This window comes from Carcharhinus amblyrhynchos, chromosome 1 (assembly GCF_965287045.1).
Source record: "Carcharhinus amblyrhynchos chromosome 1, sCarAmb.v2.hapA, whole genome shotgun sequence".
Lineage (NCBI taxonomy): Eukaryota > Metazoa > Chordata > Chondrichthyes > Carcharhiniformes > Carcharhinidae > Carcharhinus > Carcharhinus amblyrhynchos.
Genome location: NC_137324.1, coordinates 142,228,789 through 142,254,576, shown reverse-complemented (window position 1 = coordinate 142,254,576; position 25,788 = coordinate 142,228,789). Strand labels below are relative to the sequence as shown.

The window sequence follows — 25,788 nt, the reverse complement described above, 5'->3', positions numbered from 1 at the left end:
TGCAGGAGTATTTGGGCAGATAGTGTTGCCTTTGGATTCAGGCAGATGGCACTGCAAGAGGAGTGTAGCAGTGGTGCTGCTAGTGGCACAGTCGTTAGCACTGCTACCTCACAGCATCTGGGACCCGGGTTCAATTCTGATCTTGGGTCACTGCCTGTGTGGAGTTTACACTTTTTCCCCTCGTCTGCATGTGTTTCCTCCAGATGTTCTGGCTTCCTCCCGCAGACCAAAGATCTGCGGCTAAGTTGATTGGCTACGCTAAGTTGTCATGACGTGGAGATGCCGGCATTGGACTGGGGTAAACACAGTAAAAAGTCTGACAACACCAGGTTTAAGTCCAGGTTTAAGGTGACGAAGAGGGTAACCTCGAAAGCTAGTGAATTTACTATCAAATAAATCGGTTGGACTTAAACCTGGTGTTGGCAGACTTTTTACTATGCTAAGTTGACCCTAGTGTCAGGGGAATTAGCAGTGCGTGGTTACTGAATTCGGGCCTGGGTGGGATTGTGATCGATACAGACTCGATGGACAAAATGGCATTGTAGGGGTTCTCTGATTTTCGGAGTCAGATAGGTTGCACTGCCAGTGGATTTGTGAAATCACAAAGTGCAGAAGATGCCCTTTCGCCCATTACGTCTGCGCTAACATGTGAAAAACACTTGACACTCCCTCCGCCGCGCCCCATCCCATTTACCAGTGCTTGGCCCATAGTCTTGAATCTTCTGATGCAGCAAGTGCTGCTCCAGGATGTGAGGCAACTCAGGAGGCTACCCCGCTGCCGGGCAGCGCGTTCCAGAGCGTCTGGGTAAAACATTGTGTTGGAGCAGGTGAGGCTGCTGACAGATGGCGCTGCAGTAGGAGTTATTGCGTAGGAGGAGTGCGGCAGGTGTGCAGGAAGGGTGGAGCTGTAGGAGGAGTCGAGCGGACACTGGTGCTGCTGTGGGAGGAGTCGGGCGGACACTGGTGCTGCTGTGGGAGGAGTCGGCGAGGCGGCACTTGCAGGGCGAGTGAGGCTGCAGGAATAGTCTCGCTGCCGGCCGAGTGGGGCAGATGGCGCTGTAGGAGCAGTCAGGCGGACTGTGGTGGAGTTGCTGCCGCCGCCGCCGTCGTCCTTATGATTGACGGAGACTGTTGGTTGATAGTGGTTTCCTGGTTACGAGGAGAGTCAGTGACAGCTGCTGTGAGGCACTGGGTGGATGAAGGCAGTGACTAACTGGGATTGGAAGAAAGACCGCGGTAAGGGTTGAACTGTATTTCGTTGTGTGCAGTTACATGGCAAATGTTTTTACTGAGGATAGTTTCTATAGACAGAACAAAAATGTATCGAGTGATTTTCTTGGATCAGAAGTATTAACACGTAATCAAGTAAGAGCAGTTCATGACCCTAAAATGGCGCTGGATGTTGTCAAGCCAGAGGTAAATACTGGTCCCTTTATGTCTTGCCAATCTTACTGGGCCTGGGGATCATTCCAGAAGCCAATGTCAGACTTCCAATAGCTACAAAAATGTGCAGGTCAGGTTGATTAGCCATGCTAAATTGCCCATTAGTGTCAGGGAAACTGGCAGGGTAAATATGTGGGGTTATGGGGATAGGGACTGTGTGGGATTGTTGTCAGTGCAGACTTGACGGGTGGAATAGTTTCCTTCGGTACAAAAGGATTGTATGAGTCTATATTCAAAAAATAATATTTTGTTCAAATTGAAGCATTTTGTCAAAAAGTACTTGGGTGGAGGGAGTACCATGTCAACTAAAAAGAGTTCATGCATGAGCAGAGGGATTTGGGGGGGGGAGGTATATGTGCATTGAGCTTTGAATTTGACAGTCATTTTGAGAATGTAGTTAGCAAAGTATGCATGGTCTTGGAATTCATAAATAGAGGTATTGAGTAGGAAAGTTTTACTGAAATTATGTCCAGATCTGGTCATCAAACTTTAGGAAGGATATGAATATCCTCTTTGAGAGCATGCATTGGAGATTTACTTGAAAAGGATCTGTAGATGAGAAATTTTCATTAAAAAAGTTAGATTGTATTCACTGGGATTATTTCCCATGAAGCAAAGGAGATTGAGGATTGATTTAATGAAAGTGTGCAAGATTATGACAGACTAAGAAAAATTATTCTCATTCAATGGACTAGAGGATACAGATTTAAGGATTTATGTAAGAACAATGCAGGCAGGTGTGAGGAGGAACTTTTTTTATGTTGCAAGCAAGTAAAACTTACTGCCTACGGATGTCATGGAACTGGGGACAAGAAATTATTTCCAAAAAAAATTGGATCAATACTTGTGGAAAATATACAGGTCTACAGGGATTGATTGGGGAGTGGGATTAACTGGATTGCTCTGTAGCATGTGCAGCATGTACTTGGTGAGCTGAATTGCCACCTATGTGGATATTACTCTATGACTCTGAATTGACTTCAACTACAAGTATGTGTCTTTAATTTAAACTGCATTCATTGCAGGTTTGACTCTTAACAAAGTCCTTTGAAAACTTCAAATTTACCTGTGTTAGAGGAAATCCCTTGGAGGTCTTGTGGCACAGCACTAACTTCCTTGCCTTTGAGCTAGAAGCTCAGAACTTGATAGACAAAGAAGGTTTATTCATGACATGGCTAAACATCTTGAAAATGAACTTGTAAAGTCTTTCAACATACATCCATGGCAGTTGGTAAGGGCAGGAATGATTCCTGGTCAGTCATGTGATGGAACAGAATTGGAGCTTCTGCGATCACTTTTCAAAGCTCCAGGATGCCACATATAAAATATTTTTATAGTTTTGACAAAATACTTTTGGCACGTACTTTTTGACAAAATGCTTCAATTTGAACAAAGTTTTTTTTTAATATAGAATCATACAATCCCTTTGTACAGAAGGAAACATCGGGGTGACATTTGTTCAGTTGAATGGACACTTGGTATGGATCAGAATGTTGCAAACAGTATGGGGTTTGATTCTAGTTCAACTGGGCTGAATTTGGGATCTGTTTCCTTGCATTACTTATGGTGGAGATCATACACTGAGTCAGACCTGTCTTTGGGCAGAGAGTTTAAGAAGATGAAGAGGGAATCCAAAGATCTGTAGGCACATTACAGTAAAATCATTGTCAGGTTAGCAATGGTACTAAGAACAAAGAAAAGTACAGCACAGGACCAAGGCCCTTCGGCCCTCCAAGCTTGTGTAGATCATGATGTCTAAACTGAAAAAATACCTTCTGCCCTTAGTCCATATCCCTCTATTTTCTCCCTATTCATGTACACATCCAGACACCTCTTATATGTTGCTAATGTGCCTGCTTACACCACATCCTCTGACAATGCCTTCCAGGCACTCACCACTCTCTGCATGAAAAACTTTCTCCACACATCTCCCTTAATCTTCCCCCTCTCATCTTGAATCTGTAGCCCCTTGTAATTGACAGTTCCACCCTAGGAAAAAGCCTCTGACTATCCACCCGGTCTACGCCACTCATAATTTTGTAGACTTCTATCAGATTTCTCAGCTTCCATTTTTCCAGTGAAAACAATCCAGTTTATTCAACCACTCCTTGTAGCCAACATCCTGGTGAGCCTTCTTTGCACTTTCTCCAAAACTTCCATATCCTTCTGATACTGTGATGACCAGAAATGCATACAATACTCCAAATGCAGCCTAACCAAGGTTTTGTATAGCTGCAACATGATTTCCCAACTCCTGTACTCAATGCCCTGGCTGATGAAGACGAGCATGCCGTATCTACTGACGTAGAGATGTTGGCGTTGGGCACAGTATGAGGATGGCCTTAACTTGGATCTTGGGTTCATGTCGCATCACATGTAGACCCCCCATTATTTGACCTGGGTTTGCAAAATCCTACTAACTGTCTTAGCTTGAGACAATTCACACCTCTTTAACCTGTGATTATCTTTTTCTCCACTCACACTGTCTGTACCTGTAAAGACTTGATTACCTGTAAAGCCTCGCATTTCAACTATTATCTTGCAATTGTGTCTTTGTCTATGTGTTTGTGAAACTTACCTCTCCACTCACCTAATGAAGAAGCAGCACTCTGAAAGCTCGTGATTCCAAGTAAATATGTTGGACTTTAACCTGATGTTGTGAAACTGCGTACTGTTAGGGATAAAAATGGGGGTCTACAAGTTGAGGCAGAATACTTGGCTGAGATATTAAGTTAATTAATTGAAGTTGCAACCAAGGCTAGGAAATGATCCTATATCTCTAAAAGTATTTTTTGGATTTCCCTCCCAGATCAGGTGCCCCACAGCTTGAACCGCCTTGTGGAAAATGCCCTCCATGCCTTTTGCTACTGCACAGAGGTGTTTCCTATCTGGGCTGCTGCTGCTGCTGCACACCTTCTACTACCATGTCCTCGCCCCTTGCCTTCGACCCAGATACGCATTGGTGGCCTTGTTGCTGCCAGGTGGCAGAGGTTCCCAGTGGAGGTTCCTCTACAGAGGGATCTCCTCCGAAAATCTTGGGGACCTGGGGTGAAGGGTGCTGTATGTTGTAGTACCATAAGTTGTACTGGTTCACGGGCTCCCAAGCGTGCCCGTTTTGCAACCTTGTGGAGTCTGTGGACCATGTCTACATTGTGTTACAGGCTGCATAACCTTTTCAGTTTTCTCAAAAACCTTTTATTGATGCTTTGTTTGCATTTCAGTCCCCTGCTCCTGATCCACGGTCACTTGTTGCGGAGGGGTTGGGGAAGGAGGAGGACCACCTCATGAACCTCCTCCTGGGCCTGGCAAAGCATGCCATTTACAAGACCAGGCAGCGGCCAATCAAGGGAGTTGTCCAACCTGACTTCCTGCTCCTCTACCTATATTTGTGGCTGGTGTCTCTGGAAAGGGAGCGTGCAGTGTCGGAGGGCACAGTTGATGCCTTCTGTGCCTGTTGGGCACCGCAGGGATGGGGATGAATTATCAGCCCCCGGACAATTCCCCTCCTTTTGACAACTCTTTGAGTTGTCTTTAAGTTATTTTAGGCAGCATGGTGGCACAGTGGTTAGAACTGCTGCTTCACAGCTCCAGACTTGATTCCCAGCTTGGGTCACTGTGTGGAGTTTGCACATTCTCCTCATGTCTGTGTGGGTTTCCTCCGGGTGCTCGGGTTTCCTCCGACAGTCCAAAGATGCATGGGTTAGGTTGATTGGCCATGCTAAAAATTGACCCTTAGAGTCCTGAGATACTTAGGTAAGAGGGTTAACAGATAAATTTGTAGGGGTATGGGGGTAGGGCCTGGGTGGGATTGTGGTCGGTGCAGACTTGACGGGCCAAATGGCCCTTTTTTTGCAGTGAAGGGTTTCTATAATTTTATTTATTTGGTTTAATACAAAAGATATCTCAAACTACTTGATAGTGATGTAGCTTCTAGTGAACTTTTCACATGGACTGTTCACACCAGGCCAGATATCAATTTGATTGATTAGCAAAGATTTTGTAAAGCACCTTGTGAAATACTGCATGATTTTCACAAACCCCATTAAGAAGGGGACATTTCACAGTTATGTCACTATGATCATATTTTCTCACGCTTCCAAATTCTAACACATTCTAACCCTCTTTGGCAGTTAGGAATTTAGCTGGTGCTCCCAGTCCCTATTTTTCCATTATCATGCCCACAATTAGCTTTTTGTCTTCACTATGCATTACTGTTGACAGACATGAATAATATACCAAAAATGCTGAGAGAAATATGTTTTAGTGAGGAGCTGAAGGAAATCATCATTGCTGGAGAAATTACTTTGGGGAAATTGATGGGTTTGAAGGTAAATAGATCTGGGCACCGCAATCTTCATCCCAGAGTAATTAAGGAAGTGGCCCTGGAAATAGTAAATCCATAGGCAGTTATTCTCCAAAATTCCTTGGATTCTGGAATAGTTCCTACAGATTGGAGGGTAGCTAATGTAAACCCACTGTTCATAATGGGGCGTAGAGAGAAAACTGGGAACCATAGTCCAGTGATCCTAACCTCAGGTCTGGGGAAGTTGCACAAAGTTAGCATGGATTTACAAAATGCTTGATGAAACTCTTGGAATTTTTTGAGGCTGTAACTAGTAGAGTTGACCACTGGATGTGGTTTATTTAGATTTTCAGAAGGCTTTCGACAATGTTTCACATAACAGACTACTACGTAAAATTAAAGCACGTGGGATTGCAGATAATATCTTGAGATAGATGGAAAGCTGGTTAGTAGATGGGAAGCGAAGAGTTGGTATAAATGGGTCTTTTTCTGATTGGCAGTCAGTGACTAGTGGAGTTCTACAGGGATCTGTGCTTGGACCCCAAACGTCCACATTATATATCAATGATTTGGAAGAGGGAACTGAGGTGATACAAAGTTGGGTGGGAGGGTGAGCTATAAGGAGGAGCCACAAACGCTTCAGCGTGATACGGGCAAGGTGAGTGTGTGGGCATCTGCATGGCAGATGCTGTATAATTTGGATGAATGTGAGGTTATAGACTTTGGTGACAATAATAGGAAGACAGATTATTACTTGAAGAGAGTTGGATACTCAGCAAGACCTTGGCGTGCTCGTGCATCAGTTGCTGAAAGTAATAGATGAAGGAAAGGCAGTGTATGTTGTATACATGGAATTCAGTAAAGTCTTTGTCAAGATACCTTAATAAGAACATAAGAAATAGGAGCAGGAGAAGGCCATCTAGCCCTTCGAGCCTGCCCTGCCATTCAACAAGATCATGGCTGATCTGAAGTGGATCAGTTCCACTTTCCCGCTTTCTCCCCGAAACCCTTAATTCCCCTGTTTATCAGAAACCTATCTACCTGTGACTTAAATATATATAGCGAGCTAGCCTCCACCACTTCAATGGGCAGAGAATTCCAGAGACTCACCACCCTTTGAGTGAAGAAGTACCTCCTCAACTCCGATCTAAACTGCAACCCCCTTATTTTGAGGCTGTGCCCTCTAGTTCTGTTATCCTTTCTAAGTGGGAAGAATCTCTCTACCTCTACCCTATCTAGCCCCTTCATTATCTTATATGTCAAAGAACAAAAAAAAACAGCCTGGGAAACAGGCCCTTCGGCCCAACGAGCCCGCACCGCCATTTTAACACCACCAGTACACACACACCCCCCCGCCCCCCACCCATGACCCTTATCTATTGTTTTATGGCCGTCCACATTGAGGGAAACTAATTTAGGGACAATTTATTACTGCCAATCAGCCTAATAGCACATCTTTGGGGTGTGGGAGGAAACCGGAGCACCCGGAGAAAACCCACACAAGCACGGGGAGAATGTGCAAACTCCCACAGACACTGGCCCAAATCCATGTGTCTGCACAGCAAACAGTGATAGTCACTGAGCTGTCGTCTTGCCCAGCATCTGGTCCAGTTTAAGCACACACTAACGACATGAAGCACTAGGCCAATCTCGAACAATCAGGAGCAGCCCAAGTACGACCCATCGCGTGTATGCCCCTCGTTGGACAACAAGGCAGACTGACTTAAAACCTGTGAATGAAAAGAGGAAAAACATTATCATCATACCATATCCATTTACCTTACCAGGGACGCCCCAATGCTAATGAACCTTATTTAAAACAATCTCCGATATCCACCCATCTCCAACCCACTCATGTGCCTGTCTAAGTTACTCTTAAACAACTCTAGCGTGCTTGCCTCCACCACCTTACTTGGCAGAGCATTCCATACCCCCACTACCCTCTGTGTGAAAAACTTCCCTCTAATATCTGTGTTATACCTCTCGCCCCTCATCTTAAGCCCATGGCCCCTCATACTGTGTGCCTCTAACATAGGAAATAGCTTACCTCTGTTTAGTCTATCTATACCCTTCATAATCTTGTATACCTCTATTAGATCCCCCCTCAGTCGCCGTCTTTCAAGGGAAAAGAGCCCCAATTTGTTCAATCTTTCCTCATAACCCAGTCCTTCCATACCAGGCAACATCCTGGTAAACCTCCTCTGCACTCTCTCCAGAGTCTCCACGTCCTCCCGGTAGTAAGGCGACCAGAACTGGACGCAGTACTTTAAATGCGGCCTAACCAACGTTCTATACAACTGCAACATTAGACTCCAGCTCTTATATTCTATACCCCTTCCTATAAAGGCTAACATACCATAGGCTTTCTTCACAACCTTCTCCACTTGTACTGCCACCTTCAAAGACTTGAGCACTTGCACCCCCAGGTCTCGCTACGATTCTATACTCCTTATGGACTTACCCTTTATCATATAACTCCCCCCTACATTATTCCGGCCAAAATGCATCACCTCACATTTATCCGGATTAAACGCCGTTTGCCATATATCTGCCCAATATACCAGCCTCTCTCAGATCCCCCCCCTCAGCCTTCTAAACTCCGAGTACAGACCCAGTCTATTTAGCCTCTGTTCCTAGTCCAACCCCCTCATCTCCGGTATCAGCCTAGTGATCCTTCACTGCACTTCCTCCAAGGCCAATATATCCTTTCGCAAGTGCGGCGACCAAAACTGCACACAGTACTCTAGTTGCGGCCTCACCAGTACCCTGTACAGTTGCAGCAAGACCTCCTTGCTTTTATATTCTACCCCCCTTCCTATAAAGGCCAACATTCCATTCGCCTTCTTGACCACCTACTGCACCTGCAGACTGGGTTTTTGTGATTCGTGCACAAGAACCCCAAGTCCCTCTGCACCATAGCATGCTGCAGCTTTTCGCTCTTTAAATAATACTCCCTCCTACTATTATTTCTACCAAAGTGGATAACCTCACATTTGCTAACATTATATTCCATCTGCCAGGTCCTCGCCCATTCACTCAGCCTATCCAGATCTCTCTGCAGACTTTCCACACCCTCCACACAATTTGCTTTTCCAGTCATCTTCGTGTCATCAGCAAATTTCGTTACCCTACACTCAGCCCCCTCCTCCAGATCATAGAACATAGAACATTACAGCGCAGAACAGGCCCTTCGGCCCACGATGTTGCACCGACCAGTTAAAAAACAATGACCCACTAACCTAAACCAATCCCTTTTCGTCCATAAACCTATCCACGGATCTCTTAAACGCCCCCAAACTAGGCGCATTTACAACCGCAGCAGGCAGGGCATTCCAATCCCTCACCACCCTCTGGGTAAAGAACCTACCCCTGACATCCGTCCTATAACTACCCCCCCCTTAATTTAAAGCCATGCCCCCTCGTGCTAGCTTTCTCCATCCGAGGAAAAAGGCTATCACTGTCCACCCTATCTAAACCTCTAATCATCTTATATGTTTCAATAAGATCCCCTCTTAGCCGCCTTCTTTCCAGCGAAAACAACCCCAAATCCCTCCGTCTCTCTTCATAGGACCTCCCCTCCATACCAGGCAACATCCTGGTAAACCTCCTCTGCACCCTCTCCAAAGCCTCCACATCCTTCCTGTAATGTGGGGACCAGAACTGCACACAGTACTCCAAGTGCGGCCGCACCAGAGTTGTGTACAGTTGCAACATGATCATCTGTAAATGGTAAACAGTGAGGCCCCAGCACCAATCCCTGCGGCACTCCACTAGTCACCAACTGCCAACCAGAATAGCACCCATTGATTCATGGTAACTGGTCCGAAAGGTGAAGTCACACGGGATCAGAGGAGAGCTGGCAAGATGGATACAGAACTGGCTTGGCCGTAGAAAACAGAGGGGTGCTTTTTTTTCTGGATGGTGGGCTGCGAATGGAATTCAGAGATGAATTCTGGTATCTTTGTTGTTCGTAGTGTATATATAAATGACTTGGAGGAAAGTGTAGCTGGTTTGATTAGTAAGTGTCATCTGCGAACAAAAATTCGTGACGTTGCAGACAGTGAAGAGGACTGTCAGAGGATGCAGCAAGATATAGACCGGTTGGAGGCTTGGGCGTAGAAATAGCAGATGGAGTTTAATCCAGGCAAATGTGAGATAATGCATTTTGGAAGGTCCAATGCATGTAAGAATTATACAGTAAATGGTAGAACCCCCAAGTATTAACAGGCAGAGAGATCTGGGCATACATGTCCACCAATCACAAAGTGGTAATGCAGGTGGATAGGCTAGATAAGAAAGCATACAGCATGCTTGCCTTCGTCGTTTGGGGCATTGAGTATAAAAATTGGCAGGTTATGCTGCAGCTGTACAGATCTTTAATTGGGCCTCATTTAGAATATTGTGTACAATTCTGATTGCCACACTACCTGAAGGGGGTGGCGATCATAATTCTATTTCCTTCACAATAGCATTGGAAAGAGATAGGATCAGGCAGGCTAGGAAGCTGTTTGTCTGGAGTAAGGGGAAATATGAAGACATCAGGCAGATAATTGGACGAGTAAACTGGAAGGAGGTGTTCTTGGGGAAAAGTACTGAAGGAAGGTGGCGGATTTTCAAGGAATATTTGACCGGAACTCTGCACAACAACGTTCCGATGAGACAAGGAGGTTTTGGTAGGTCGTGGGAGCCGTGGTGCACGAAGGTTGTGGTGAACCTGGTCAGGAAGAAAAGAAAGGCGTATAAAAGGTTCAGAGAGCTAAGAGATGTTAAGGATCTAGAGCAGCATAAGGCGTGTAAAAAGGAGCTTAAAAAGCAAATTAGGAGACCCAGAAGGGAACATGAGAAGACCTTGGCGGGTAAGATTAAGGAGAATCCCAAGGCGTTCTACAAATATGTGAAGAGTAAAAGGATGAGAAGAGAAGGGATAGGACCTATAAAAGGTGAAGGGGGAAAAGTCTGTGTGGAATTGGAAGAAATGGCAGAAGTGCTTAACGAGTACTTTGCCTCGGTATTCACAGTGGAAAGTGATCTGGGAGGTTGTACTACAGGTTTGCGGCAGACTGAAAAGATTGAGTATGTGGATGTTAAGAAAGAGGATGTGTTGGAACTTTTAAATTCTATCAAGATAGATAAGTCGCCGGGACCGGATGGGATGTACCCCAGATTACTGTGGGAGGTGAGGGAAGTGATTGCAGAGCCCCTGGCGATGATCTTTGCATTGTCAATGGAGACAGGAAAGGTTCTGGAGGATTGCGGATGTGGTCCCTATTTTCAAGAAAGGGAACAGGGATAGCCCCGGGAAATTACCGACCAGTGAGTCTGACCTCAGTCGTTGGTAAGTTGATGGAGAGGATTCTGAGGGACAAGATTTATGAGCATTTGGAGAAGTTTAGAATGATCAGAAATAGTCCGCACGGCTTTGTCAAGGGCAGGTCGTGCCTTACGAGCCTAGTTGAGTTCTTTGAAAATGTGACTGAACACCTTGGCGAAGGAAGAGCAGTGGACAAGGTTTACATGGACTTCAGCAAGGCGTTTGATAAGGTCCCCCATGCAAGACTTGTTGAGGAGGTGAGAGGGCATGGGATCCAAGGGGTTTTGGCCTTGTGGATCCAGAACTGGCTTGCCTGCAGAAGGCAGAGAGTGGTTGTGGATGGGTCTTTTTCTGCATGGAGGTCGGTCACCAGTGGAGTGCCCCAGGAATCTGTTCTAGGACCACTTTCATAAATGTCGTTTTCATAAATGTCGTTTTCATAAATGTCGTTTTCATAAATGTCCTGGATGACGAAGTGGAGGGATGGGTTAGTAAGTTCGCCAGTGATACGAAGGTTGGTGGTGTTGTGGATAGCCTGGAGGGATGTCAGAAGTTGCAGTGTGACATAGATAGGATGCAAGACTGGGCGGAGAAGTGGCAGATGGACTTCAACGCGGATAAATGTGTAGTGGTCCATTTTGGCAGGATCAATGGGATGCAGAAGTACAATATCAAGGGTAGGAGTCTTAGCTGTGTTGAAGAGCAGAGGGATCTTGGGGCCCGGGTCTATAGGACTCTTAAATCAGCCTCTTAGGTGGAGAATGTGGTCAAGAAGGCGTATGGTGTACTGGCCTTCATTAATCGAGGGATTGAGTTTGGGAGTCGGGAGGTAATGCTGCAACTTTATAAGACCTTTGTCAGACCCCAGTTGGAATACTGTGTGCAATTCTGGTCGCCTCACTACAGGAAGGATGTGGAAGCTGTTGAGAGGGTGCAGAAGAGATTTACAAGGATGTTGCCTGGATTGGAAGGCATGCCTTATGAAGATAGGTTGAGGGAGTTAGGTCTCTTCTCCCTGGAGAGACGAAGGTTGAGAGGCGACCTGCTAGAGGTTTACAAAATGCTGAGAGGAATAGATAGGGTGGATCCTCGGAGGCTATTTCCCAGGGCTGAAATGGTCGCTACAAGAGGACACAGGTTTAAGGTGCTGGGAAGCAAGTACAGAGGAGATGTTAGGGGTAAGTTTTTCACTCAGAGAGTGGTGAGTGAGTGGAATCGCCTGCTGTCGGTGGTGGTAGAGGCGAACTCGCTGGGGTGTTTCAAAAGACTTCTGGATGAGTATATGGGATCTAATGGGATTGGGAGTTACAGATAGTTCTATGGCTTGTAGGTGTAGATGTGATTGGTGAAACTTGTGGGCTGAAGGGCCTGTTTGTGCCGTGGTGTTCAATGTTCTATGATGTGGACACTTTGGAGAGGGTACAGAAAGGGTTGTTGCCTGGTTTGGAGGGTATTAGTAGCTGTGGGAGAGGTTGGATAAACTTGGTTTGTTCTCACTGGAATGATGGATGTTGAGGAGTGACCTGATAGAGGTTTGCAAGATTGAGTGGCATGGACAGAGTGGAGTTACATGCTGTTTCCTAACTTAGAAAAGTCAAGTGCTAGGGATGTAGGTTTAAGGTGCATGGTGAAATGTTTAGACGGGATGTGCGAGGCAAGTATTTTACACAGAAGGTAGTGAATGTCTGGAATGCACTGCCTGGGTAGGTGGTGGGAGCAGGTACAATAGTGGCATTTAAGGGGCAACGAGATGAATACATGAATAGAATGGGAATGAAAGGATACAGACTCGATGTGCATATGGTTTTAGTTTAACAGGCATGATTGAAGCAGGCTTGGAGGGTAAAGAGGCCTGTTCCTGTGCTGTACTTTTCTTTGTCCTCTAAGTACGCAGGTACAGCAGGCAGTAAAGAAGGCAAATAGTACGTTGGCCTTGATAGCAAGAGGAATCGGGAAAGGGGTGTTTTGCTGCAATTGTCTAGAGCATTGAAATATTGTGTGCAGTTTTGGTGTCTTTATCTGAGAATTGATGTCCTTGCTGCTTGAGGGAGTACAGCGAAGGTTTACCAAGCTGATTCATAGGATGGTATGTTTGTCATATGAGCAGAGACTAAGTCAGTTAGGATTATATTCACTGGAGTTTAGAAGAGCGGGAGGGGATCTCATAGAAACTTATAAAATTCTAACGGGGTTAGACAGGCTAGATTCAGAATGAATGTTCCTAATGGTGGGGGAGTCCAGAACTTGCGATCATAGTTTGAGGATAAGGGGTAATCCTTTTAAAACTGAGATGAGGAGAAATTTCATCACCCAGAGGGTGAAGAATGTGTAGAATTCACTACTACAGAATGTAGTTGAGGCCAAAACATTGTCTGATTTCAAGTAGAAATTAGATATGACTCTTGGGTCTAAAGGGATATGGGAAGAAGGGGGAGGATCGGGATATTGAATTTGATAATCATCCATTATCGAAGTGAATGGCGAAGGGAGCAGGCTCGAAGGACCTGAATCTAGTTGCCATGACTATGAAGTGTAAGAGAGAAAAGGTTTCTGTCATCAACTCAGTGTGGGCCATGATGGTGTCCTTTTTTTTACATATAGAAGAGAGCAATGAAAAAAGGTATAATTTTCATAAATTCATCATCCATTGTCACTGCTTTGGGATTTTTAATCTGTGACAAAATAGATGGACAGACTGCCAATGCAGAGTTAAAACAGTTTTCCCTTATTCCTTAAGCCATTGATGTCATCAACACTTCTTTAACATTATGATTAGGTCACGTTAAGGGGATACAATAATGGTACCATTACGTAAACTGTAAATCCACAGATTTCCCAATAAATAACCTTATTGTGTTCCATATCTAATTTCATTTGAACTGTTTTCATAGCGTACTAAGTTTAAGTTTGTTTATTCGTGTCACAAATAGGTTTACATTAACACTGCAATTAAGTTACTGGGAAAATCTCCTAGTCGCCACACTCCTTAGCGTGTTCGCGTACACTGAGGAGAATTTAGCATGACCGATGAACCTCACCAGCATGTCTTTCAGCCTATGGGAGGAAACTCATGCAGATAAGTGGAGAATGTGCAGAATCCTCGCAGATGTGCAAGCTGGAAATCAAACCAGAGTCCCTGGCATTGTGAGGTTGCCATGCTAATCACTGCGCCCATATTTCACTGGATACTATATTTAAACTGATAAAATAATTACTCCAGCTATTTTACACGGTATCTTTTAACATATTATCATCCACGAACCTGAAGAAAACAGAATTTTCATATTCCTTAACCTTACTTTGTTCTTAAGGTTGAGAAAATATGGGAAAGACTTTAACCGATCCATTCCACGTTGTTTGCCAATATTTTGTATTGTTTCACAATGAAAATAGCAACTTACAGTGCTTTGATATTGAATTTGCATCAAATTTAAATTCTGTATTTGTTTCTTGTAGATCTTGTAATTACTAACATAATGTCTGACGAAGAGAATTTTGGGACTACTTTAGTCTACATGAAAAATCCTGAAGTTTCTAGACAATCTAAGTTTCAGGTATGGCACTTTATTGTCCAGTAGTTGTACAAATTCTATCAAATCTCACTTTGGCCTTTTGTGCTCTAAGGAAAACAGTCCCAGCTTTTCGAGTTTATTCTATGTTCTATGATTAGAGGGTCATTAGATTGGTTCCATCAGTTGGTGCAACATCGAGGGCCGAAGGGCCTGTATTGCGCTGTAATGTTCTATGTTCACAAAAATGAAGTCCTTCACCCTGGTCCTATTGTGCTAAATCTCCTCTGCATCTTTTCTGATGCCTTGACATTTTACTGAAGTATGGTACTTAAAATTACACATGACGCACCAGGGAGTGAACTTTTATGGCGGTGGATGGGATGCGAATCAAGCGGGCTGCTTTGTCTTGGATAGTGTTGAGCTTCTTATCGTTGTTGGAGCTGAACTGATCTGGATAAGTAGACAATATTCCATCTCACATGTACCTCATACATGGTGAGCAAGCTTTGCAAAATCGGGGTGAGTTACTCCCAGTCTCTGGGAGTCTCAGCTCTTATGGGTGGAATTTTCTGGGCGTTCTTGTTGTCCCTATCCATGACTACCCAAAATGTTATGGAATTATGGTTGCTACTGAAGAAATAGTATATGATGGCAGCTCAGGTGCACCAATCGAGGAGAAAGAGAATGTTTTAAGGTGATTTTATCTTCTTCCCTCCGCCAACCCTTCATTGTTGAAAAATAACTGCCACAAAATCATCTGTGCACTCATCTAGTCTCTGTACTTGAATCCAAATGTCAAAATGCCCAGAACAGAGCCGAACTGTTGCAGCTGAAACAAATCAGGGACAATCACTAAAATCAAATCACCTTGCACATTTATAACATTAATTCTTGGTATATGGGCACTAGCAAGTACTTATTCCTCTTCCCCAGTTGCTGTTGAGATGGTGGCGGTTAGCCACCTCCTTGAACAGCTACAGTCTGTGTTTTTAGGGCACTATTAAGGGAGCTTTAGGAGTTTAATTCTGCAACGAATGACAGACAGAGCGTGTGATTTGGAAGTTGAATTTAGAGATGGCTGCATTCCCATGTACCTGCCACCCTTATCCTTCAAGGTATTAGAGATTGCAGCTGTAGGAGACTTGGTGGAAGAATGTAGTGCATCCTGTGGATAGCTGCAGTATGCACTATGGAACATATGATGGAGAGTGACTGTTTAAGGTGGTGAATGGGCTATTGGTAAAGCAGACTGCTCAGGCCTGAATGGTCTTGAGCTTCTGTGTTGTTGCAGCTGCTTCCATTCAGACAAGAGCATTGCATCCTGAAACATCAACTTGGTTTTTCTCTCTCTCTCTCCACAGCTGATGTATGACCCACTGAAACATATATAGAAAATAGACAAAGGGTCATCTAGACTTGAAATGTCAGCTCTTTTGTCTCCTTACAAATGCTGCCAGACCTGCTGAGATTTTCGAGCATTTTCTCTTTTGGTTTCAGATTCCAGCACCCACAGTAATTTGCATTTTTACATAGAAAATAGAATTAGGTCATTCAGCCCTTCAAGCCTGCCCCACCATTGATTTTGATCATGGTTGATGATCGAATTTAATACCCTGATCCCATCTTCCCCACTCCCACGTCCCTTGACCCCTTTAGCCCCAAAAGTCAAATCTAATTTCTTTCCGAAATTTTGGTTTTGGTTTCAATTACATTTTGTGGTAGTGAATTTCACAGTTTTAATTAAACTCTACGGGTGCAGAAATTTCTCCTCACCTCAATCCTAAAAGCTTTACCTCTTATCCTCAAACTATGACCTCTAGTTCTGGATTGCTCCAACATCAGGAACGTTCTTTCTGAATCTACCCTGTCTAATCTTATATTTTATAAGTTTCTATGAGATCCCCTCTTATTCTTCTAAACTCCAATCAATATAATCCTAACTGACTTAGTTTCCCTAATATGACAGTCCATCCCAGGGATTAGCCTAGTAAGCCTTCACCGTCCGCAGAACATTCCTTGTGTTATTGCATTCCTGACTTGTGCTTTTTGGAGAAGTTTCTGGAAGTCAGAAGGTAGGCCTCTTTTCACAGAATACCCAGTTTCTGATCTGTTCTACAAATCAAAGCATTCATGTGGCTTCTCTGAGTTTCTGGTCAAACTCTGCCCTATGATGTTGATGGTTAGAGATTTGGCAAAGGTAACACAAGTGGAGTTGGCTAAACTTTCCTGCTGGGCATGGCCAGTGTCTTGCAAATATCACTCATCAGCTCAAGTAAGCCTTGATGTTGTCCAGGTCTTGCTGCGTGTAGGCATGGGGGTTTGCTTCTTAGCAAATATGACAGCCCATTGCAGCACTGAGAGAGCTTTGCACTGTTGTTGGTTCTGGATGAGACATTAAACTGGCACCCCTTCTGCCTTCTGGGTGGCACAGTGCCGCAGTGATTAGCACTGCTGCCTCACAGTTCCAGGGACCCGGGTCGATTCCCAGCTTGGGTCACTGTCTGTGTGGAGTTTGAACATTCTCCCTGTGTCCGCATTGATTTCCTCTGGGTGCTCTGGTTTCCTCCCACAGCCCAAAGATGTGCAGGTTAGGCACATTGGACAGACTAAGTTGCCCCTTGGTGTCCTGGGATGTGTAGGTTAGAGGAATTAGTGGGGTAGATAAGTGAGATTACAGGGATAGGGCCTAAGTGGGATTGCTGTCAGTGCAGGCTTGATGGGACGAATGGCTGCTTTCTGCACTGTAGAGATTCTATGATTCTCCAGCAGATGCAAAACATCCCTATTTTGGAAAAGAGCGTAATGTCATGTATTTACTCTGCAAATCTCGCTGACACTGAGGGACAATTTACCTTGGCCAATTAACCGTACCTGTACATCTTTGGATTGTGGGAGGAAACCAGAGCACCTAGAGGAAACCCATGCAGACACGAGGAAGACATGCAAACCCCACACAGTCACCCAAGACCAGATTTGAACCCAAGTCCCTAGTGCTATGAGACAGCAATGTTAACCACTGTACTACCCAATAGCAGGGGTGTTATCCCCTTCTACTGTCTATCCATCAAGAAAAACAAACATTATCTGATCATTGTCTCATTGCAGTTTGTGAGAGGTTACTGTATAGACTTAGCTGCCACATTTCCTATGACAATGTGATCGTATTTCAAAAAGTGCTTCATTGTTTGTGAAGCATTTTGGGATGTCTGATAGTCATGAAAAGGGCTGTACAAGTCTTTTTCTTTAAATATAGTGCACAAAGGAGTATTTTTAAGAGTGGTTTCATTCAAAGTCTCACATATATCATTCAAGGAGGGGGGGACCCAAAGGCATCAGCTTCTCAATCTGCGCAACAGGTTTGAGGTTCTTGTTCCCAGTGTGGACAAGGATGACGGCTGTAAGGCTGATGAGCAAACTGCCCACGGTACAGTGGTGCAGACACAGGACAAAGAGGAAGAGGTAAAGAGGAAGGTAGTGGTAATTGGGGATAGTGTAGTTAGGTGTACAGACACTGTTCTTTGTGACAGGGATAAAGAATACAGAAGGGTGTGTTGTCTGCCTGGTGCTCGGGTCCAGGATGTCTCATCTGGGCTGCAGAGGAACCTGGAGTGGGAGGGTGAGAATCCGGTCGTTGTGGTACATGTGGGTGCCAACGACATAGGCAAAATGGGAACTAAGGATCTGCAGAGGGAGTATGAAAAGCTGGGAATGAAATTAAAAAGCAGAACCAACAAGGTGGTTGTCTCTGGATTACTACCTGAACCACGTGCAGATGGGCGTAGGGTAAATAGGATTAAAGAGATGAGTGGGTGGCTCAGGGATTGGTGTGCGAGGAATGGGTTTGAATTTATGGGGCATTGGCACCAGTATTGGGGCAGGTGGGACCTGTTCAGATGGGATGGTCTTGGTCTGAACCGTGCTGGGACCAGAGTCCTGGCGAATCATATAACTAGGACTGTAGATAGGGCTTTAAACTAATGGGGGAGGGGGGGAGGGGGGGAGGGTGCAGGGGTGGGAGAAATTACAATGTCTAAAGTAAAAGAGAGGGTACAGGCACGGGAAAATGATAAGGATGTCCCAATAATAGGAGTAGGGGGCATGAGAAAGGTTGGTAGCGTTCCTTCAAATAGGGTCCAGATAAAGGCTGGGATAAAGACACTTTATCTGAATGCACGAAGCATTCGGAACAAAGTGAATGAGCTGGTGGCGCAGATCAGCACAAATGGATATGGTGGCCATTACAGAAACGTGGTTGCAGGGTGTTAGGGACTGGGAGCTGAATGTCCAGGTCTATCAAGTGTTTAGGAAGGATAGATGGGAGGAAAAAGGGGGTGGGGTAGCTCTGTTAATTAAGGATAATATCAGGGCGGTAGTAAGGGAAGCTATAGGCTCCAAAGAGCAGAACGTGGAATCGTTGTGGGTGGAGATAAGGAACAGTAAGGGGAGGAAGATGCTGGTGGGTGTGGTCTATAGGCCCCCAAATAATAACTTGGAGGTGGGGTGGACTATAAACAAGCAAATAAATGATGCGTGTAGAAATGGAACGGCGATAATTATGGGGGATTTCAATCTACATATTGATTGGTTGACCCATGTCGGACGCGGTGGGCTTGAGGAAGAGTTCTTGGAATGCTGCCGGGATAGTTTCCTTGAACAGTGTGAGATGGAACCGACGAGGGAGCGAGCTATCTTAGATCTGGTGTTATGCAACGAGGCAGGTAGAATTGGGGATCTTGTTGTGAGGGATCCTCTTCGGACGAGCGATCATTGTATAGTTGAGTTTTTGATGCAGATGGAGGATGAGAAAGTAGGGTCCCGGACCTGTGCCCTCTGTTTGAACAGAGAGGAGTACAATAGGATGAGAGAGGAATTGGCAAATGTAGATTGGGGGCGCAGACTGGTCGGTTCGGACTGCTGAGGAACAGTGGAGGATCTTTAAGGAGATCTTTTTCGGTGCTCAGCAGAAATATATTCCAATAGTAAAGAAGGAATGTAGGAGAAGGGATAATCAGCCGTGGTTATCGAAGGAAATAAAGGAGAGTATTAAATTAAAAGCTGATGTGTTTAGAGTGGCTCAAAGTAGTGGGCAAGTAGAAGATTAGGAGAGGTTTAAAAATCAACAAAGATTGACTAAGAAGTTGATAGAAGAAGTTGAAAGGAAGGATAGACAATGAAGCTAAACTAGCACTAAATATAAAAAAGGACAGTAAGAGTTTTTATAAATATATGAAGAGGAGGAGACTGGCTAGAGTGAATGTTGGACCCTTAGAGGATGAGAGGGGGGATTTAGTGGTGGGAGATGAGGAAATGGCTGAGGCCTTAAATAAGTTTTTTGCCTCGGTCTTCACGGAGGAGGACGCGAATAGTTTGTCGGGTATTAAAGATAGAAGGATGGTAGGAGTTGAGGGCCTGAATGTGATTACTGTCACTAGAGAGGTAGTGCTTGATCAACTAGTGGGACTGATGGTGGACAAGTCCCCAGGACCGGATGGAATGCGTCCCAGGGTTTGAAGGAAATGGCAGAGGTGATAGTGGACGCCTTAGTGATTATTTACCAAACTTCGCTGGATTCCGGGGAAGTGCCGGAAGATTGGAAAACGGCTAGTGTTACGCCGCTGTTTAAAAAAGGTAGCAGGCAAAAGGCAGGGAATTATAGGCTGGTTAGTTTAACGTCTGTTGTTGGAAAAATGCTTGAATCCGTCATCAAAGAAGAAATAGCGAGGCACCTTGAGAAGAATTGTTTGATAGAGCAGATGCAGCACGGATTCGTTAAGGGGAAGTCGTGTTTGACGAATTTATTGGATTTCTATGAGGATGTGACTAGTGCGGTAGACAGAGGGGAACCCGTGGATGTGGTGTTTCTAGATTTTCAAAAGGCGTTTGATAAGGTGCTGCACAAAAGATTGCTTCAAAAGGTTAGGGGGCATGGAGTTGGGGGTAAGGTGTTAACGTGGATAGAGGATTGGTTGTCTAATAGGAGGCAGAGAGTTGGTATCAGTGGGTGCTATTTTGATTGGCGGTTGGTGACTAGTGGAGTGCCACAGGGATCCGTGCTGGGGCCTCAGCTATTTACCATTTATATAGATGATCTGGAGGAGGGGGCTGAGTGTAGGGTGTCGAAATTTGCTGATGACACAAAGATAAGTGGAAAAGCAAATTGTGTGGAGGGTGTGGAAAGTCTGCAGAGGGATCTAGATAGACTGAGCGAGTGGGCGAGGACCTGGCAGATGGAGTATAATGTTAGCAAGTGTAAGGTTAGCAAAGTGTGCCACTTTGGCAGGAATAATAGTAGGCGGGATTACTATTTAAAGGGTGAAGAGCTGCAGCATGCTACGGTGCAGAGGGACCTGGGGGTCCTTGTGCATAAGTTGCAAAAACCCAGTCTGTAGGCGCAGCAGGTGATCAAGAAAGCGAATGGGATGCTGGCCTATATAGCAAGGGGGATAGAATATAAAAGCAGGGAGGTCTTGCTGCAACTGTACAGGGCACTGGTGAGGCCGCAGCTGGAGTACTGTGTGCAGTTTTGGTCGCCGCACTTGCGCAAGGATATTTTGGCCTTGGAGGGAGTGCAGACGAGGTTCACTAGGCTGATACCAGAGATGAGGGGGTTGGACTATGAAGAGAGGCTGAATAGACTGGGTCTGTACTCATTGGAGTTTAGAAGGATGAGGGGGGATCTTATAGAGACGTATAAGATAATGAAGGGGATGGATAGGGTAGAGGTAGAGAGATTCTTCCTGCTTAGAAAGGATAGCAGGACTAGAGGGCACAGCCTCAAGATAAGTAGGGGGGGGCGGGGGGGCGCAGTTTAGAATGGAGTTGAGGAGGAACTTCTTCACTCAAAGGGTGGTGAATCTCTGGAATGGTGGAGGCTACCTCGCTAAATATATTTAAGACACGGGTAGATAGATTTTTGGTAGGCAAGGGAATTAAGGGTTATGGGGAGAAGGCGGGAAAGTGGAACGGAGCCACTTCAGATCAGCCATGATCTTATTGAATGGTGGGGCAGGCTCGAAGGGCTAGATGGCTTACTCCTCCTATTTCTTGTGTTCTTCTGTAAATCCCTGAAGCTTGTGCCCTTAAATCTGGACTTTGTTAAAACAAATGCAATAGTACACATCTTATCAGAATTATTTAGGATTTAACAGCAAAGAATGCTGAATAATTCTGATAGAAGACCAAGTAAAGGGCTGTGATAACTAACGTCTATCAGCCAATCCAGTAAAACTGCTCTCATTTTTGGCTGCAAGGATGGATGTAGCGAGAGAACATTTCTGTTGCGGGTATACCTGATCAACGTATTCGACCACACATCTTCAGTTTCCCCAGCTGAGATGTGTGTTAACCTTGGAATGCAATGACTGTGATACAGCACATCAAAAGATTGCAATGGCAGCCTTCTCAGGAAGGTCATCCTACTTTCTCTCAACTCTCGCTCAAAGTTAAATACAAAGTTAGATCCCCAGAAAAGACCACTTCACCCTTATCCCTTACTGTTTGCAGATTGTGTCAGATCAGACCCCCATCTCCTCCCATACAGATTTCCTTCTATTTTCAATTTATAACCATGCCATTATTTCAAGAGTTCAAGATGGTGCTCCTACACTATTGTTTCAAGACAGCTTCGATGCTCCCCCTCTCACTGTCATCACTCCACCACTCCTTATTCTCTTTTCCCTAAATATAGGTCTAATGCACTAACTCTAACTCTTCCATGTACATTATCATCCCACACCAATGCAGAACCAAAAGGACATATCAAGTTGTGCATTATCCCATATAAGTACCAGCACTTGCTCTTCCCTGGGGTGGGAGTACAATGCGTGTGCCGTGCATGGCCTGCTGCATCCCAGTACTGTCTGCAGTCACTCTTAACTGTGAGGGCCATAGAACCCAAGAACTGTCTCTACACTTTCATTCCTGACTGTGAACCCAAGAAGTGTCTCTACTCTCTGACTCCAAACTGCTGGCCCCAAACCAAGGACTGTGACTTTCAATTAGTTCTTCTTTGTCTACATGACTGAACACTGCACAGATTCGTTAATGTGAAGGGAGTGGGAAAGGAATCGCAGTGTGACCCACCCATTGTGCCACACTAATGCACATGGAGTTCTTATTCCTGAATCTGCAAACATCCCCTCCTAGTCATACATGTGACATCTATCCCTTGTTTTTCAGCATTTCAGTTTCCTTTGACAGACTTCAGATTCCCACCCCTCGGCTCCCCTCTGCCTGCCATCAACCCACTTCCTTCCCATACTCCTTTCAATGTCTCCTGCCCCATGCCACCTATATCGACCCTGTTAACCAGTATCCTCAATACATCCTCTCCACTACACCTGTTGAAATACTAGTCTCTGAGAGCGCAGCCCTCTGAGTACCACTGCAAAGTGATGTCTTACGGAGCCACCCACGGGAGGCAGGCCAACCCTACACATGCCCCGCAGTGTGCCATTCCACTGATATCACAACACGACTGGTGCAGTCTTGTGGCAGGTGGGCTATGCATATTGCACTCACCTCAAAGTTGTGAACAAAGCGATGTCCAGCCACTGTTTACTCCACTTTTTAAACTTGACAGGCATGACTTCCTACTTGCACAAGATGGGAAGGTGGCACATAATTCAGTAAGAAGCATATTTAATAACCATTCATGAGATGCTAATAAATGCAAATAGTACTCTCGTCAGCTCTCAGTGGGACATGCAACCTGCCATCAGGGGAACTGCGAACTGTTTTCACGCTGGTAAGAATCCGATTTTTGCTTTGTTTTCGGCTAGATTCTCTGTTCCTGCAATGGACAGGATGGGAAAATTCCACCTTCTATGTTGGTGCAGGTCTGATCCCTTCTTAGTACGTTTGATACTTTATTTGCAGTGAAACTATTTTAGAAGCAAATAACTCATGAATCTGAAGCCCCTTGTAGCCAGGAGATTAATTTTTGGGAGGACTTGCAAGCTTGGATTGGAAGACTTTTAGCTATGGTTCAACTGTTTCAAATGTTTCAGATTTTTGTTCTGCCAGATTTGATTGTATGAGTAGTGTCATACTGCAGCCCCTGAAAGTTCCAATCAAATGACTGTGGGATTAACACTTGTAAGGTCCAGACCACCACAATACAATGGCCATTCACTCTTATTTGCCCAAACTTGAAGTCAAATATTTCAAACGTTTACTCAATATGACATTAGGAAAATAGTATAGAAATTCCATTGTCCTCAAATGTTTGGTTCGTCTTAAATAACGAGCTTTGTAAACTTCACAAATCTTTGAAGTATCCCAAGTATTGAGGTCCATGTTTAACTAAATATCGGTCACAGAATTGAATACTGTCCACAGTCACAAAACTGTAATCGTCTTAACAGTTTTTGTCGTCACTTTTAATCTTATAGCCTGTAATATCTAATATCCTCATGGGTACGTAGAACTTTCAATTCCAGATTTACTAAATAATTGAATTTGTTAATTGAATCTAACTTTCACCAGCTGCTTTTGTGGAATTTGCATTAGTCTAGGCCTCTGGATTACTTATCTAGTGGGCTTATCACAGTGCTACTATCTCCCCATCTGCCATGTATCTGCCGATTTGTCACTCTGTCCTTTCAGGTCCACTGCTTACTCCATTTCCAAGTTTAGTGTCATCTGCAACTTTTATGCCCATTACCCAAGTTCAGATTTTCAATTTGTAGTCTAGTATTGCCTTGGTGTACATGTCCACTCTGTCTGAAAAAATTAGTTGAGCAACAATATTTCCTGTTTATTTTCCTCCCTGCTCTTCAGTAAATCTGCTTCTCCCCAAGAATGTGTTCATTTAGAGAAACGTCCAACAGAACAGAAAATCAGTTCCCAAATAATCTCAAAAAGCAACAAGTGTTCCTACACATTGAGCCTGCTTGGGAGCTTTGAAGAGATTGCATTGGCATTTACTGGTTGATTCACAGGGAATCAACCAGTAAATAAAAAAGAGCAATTACTATCAAAAGCAATTGTATAGTTGTGTTCCTTTTTTTAATCATTTTTCTTTAATACTGTGTTATTAGCCTTAGCATTCATGCAATCTGCCCACAAATGGAACAAAAGTATGGTTATGACACTGAAACAACTGAACACTGTCTTTTGAATTTCTATTGAATCTTTATGTTTTAACCTAGAAATCACAGGCCTCTCATTGATATTTTTAATTCCATGTGATCGGGTATCATTAACTTATAAGTAATCAGCAGTTAATGAATTTTGGCCAACTGTTTTCAAGATTATGTTACAATGATCTATCATAGCTCTTCTGAGATTGTTCAGAGAGTAAAACTGAAATCAGTTTGTACTAGACCAACCAGTAGAATACTTGACTATGTTTGAACGAAGAATTATCACAGATGCATGTGAACTTCAGAAAACTAAAATCAGCATTGACCCCTTTGTCTCAGAAAAGTAAGAATGTATTGTTTTATTTAATAAGAACATAAGAAATAGAAGCAGGAGTAGGCCATCTAGCCCTTCGAGCCTGCCCCACCATTCAATAAGATCATGGCTGATCTGAAGTGGATCAGTTCCACTTTTCCACTTTCTCCCCATAACCCTTAATTCCCCTGTCTATCAGAAACCTATCTACCCGTGACTTAAATATATTCAGCAAGGTAGCCTCCACCACTTCAATGGGCAGAGAATTCCAGAGATTCACCACCCTTTGAGTGAAGAAGTTCCTCCTCAACTCGGATCTAAACTGCGCCCCCCCTTATCTTGAGGCTGTGTCCCCTAGTCCTGCTATCCTTTCTAAGGGGGAAGAATCTCTCTACCTCTACCCTATCCATCCCCTTCATTATCTTATACGTCTCCATAAGATTCCCCCCTCAGCCTTCTAAACTCCAACGAGTACAGACCCAGTCTATTTAGTCTCTCTTCATAGTCCAACCCCCTCATCTCCTGTGTCAGCCTAGTGAACCTCCTCTGCACTCCCTCCAAGGCCAATATATCCTTCCACAAGTGTGACGCCAAAACTGCACACAGTACTCCAACTGCGGCCTCACCAGTACCCTGTACAGTTGCAGGAAGACCACCCTACTTTTATATTCTATCCCCCTTGCTATAAAGGCCAACATTCCATTTGCCTTCTTGATCACCTGCTGCACCTGCTGACTGGGTTTTTGTGACTCATGCACAAGGACCCCCAGGTCCCTCTGCACCATAGCATGCTGCAGCTTTTTGCCTTTTAAATAATAATC

The 25,788-nt window shown here is 44.5% G+C and overlaps 1 protein-coding gene across 1 annotated transcript in view; it reads left to right on the top strand.

The window, feature by feature from the left end:
* Positions 1-967: 967 nt before the first annotated feature.
* The window catches only part of LOC145345640 (uncharacterized), a 157,660-nt gene continuing 132,839 nt past the window's right edge, over positions 968-25,788 (top strand). The window contains exons 1-2 of the mRNA XM_080193461.1: positions 968-1,236; positions 14,514-14,611. Of these exons, the coding sequence (XP_080049587.1) occupies positions 1,197-1,236; positions 14,514-14,611 (138 nt within the window). The 5' untranslated portion in view covers positions 968-1,196. The remainder of the gene's footprint in view (positions 1,237-14,513; positions 14,612-25,788) is intronic.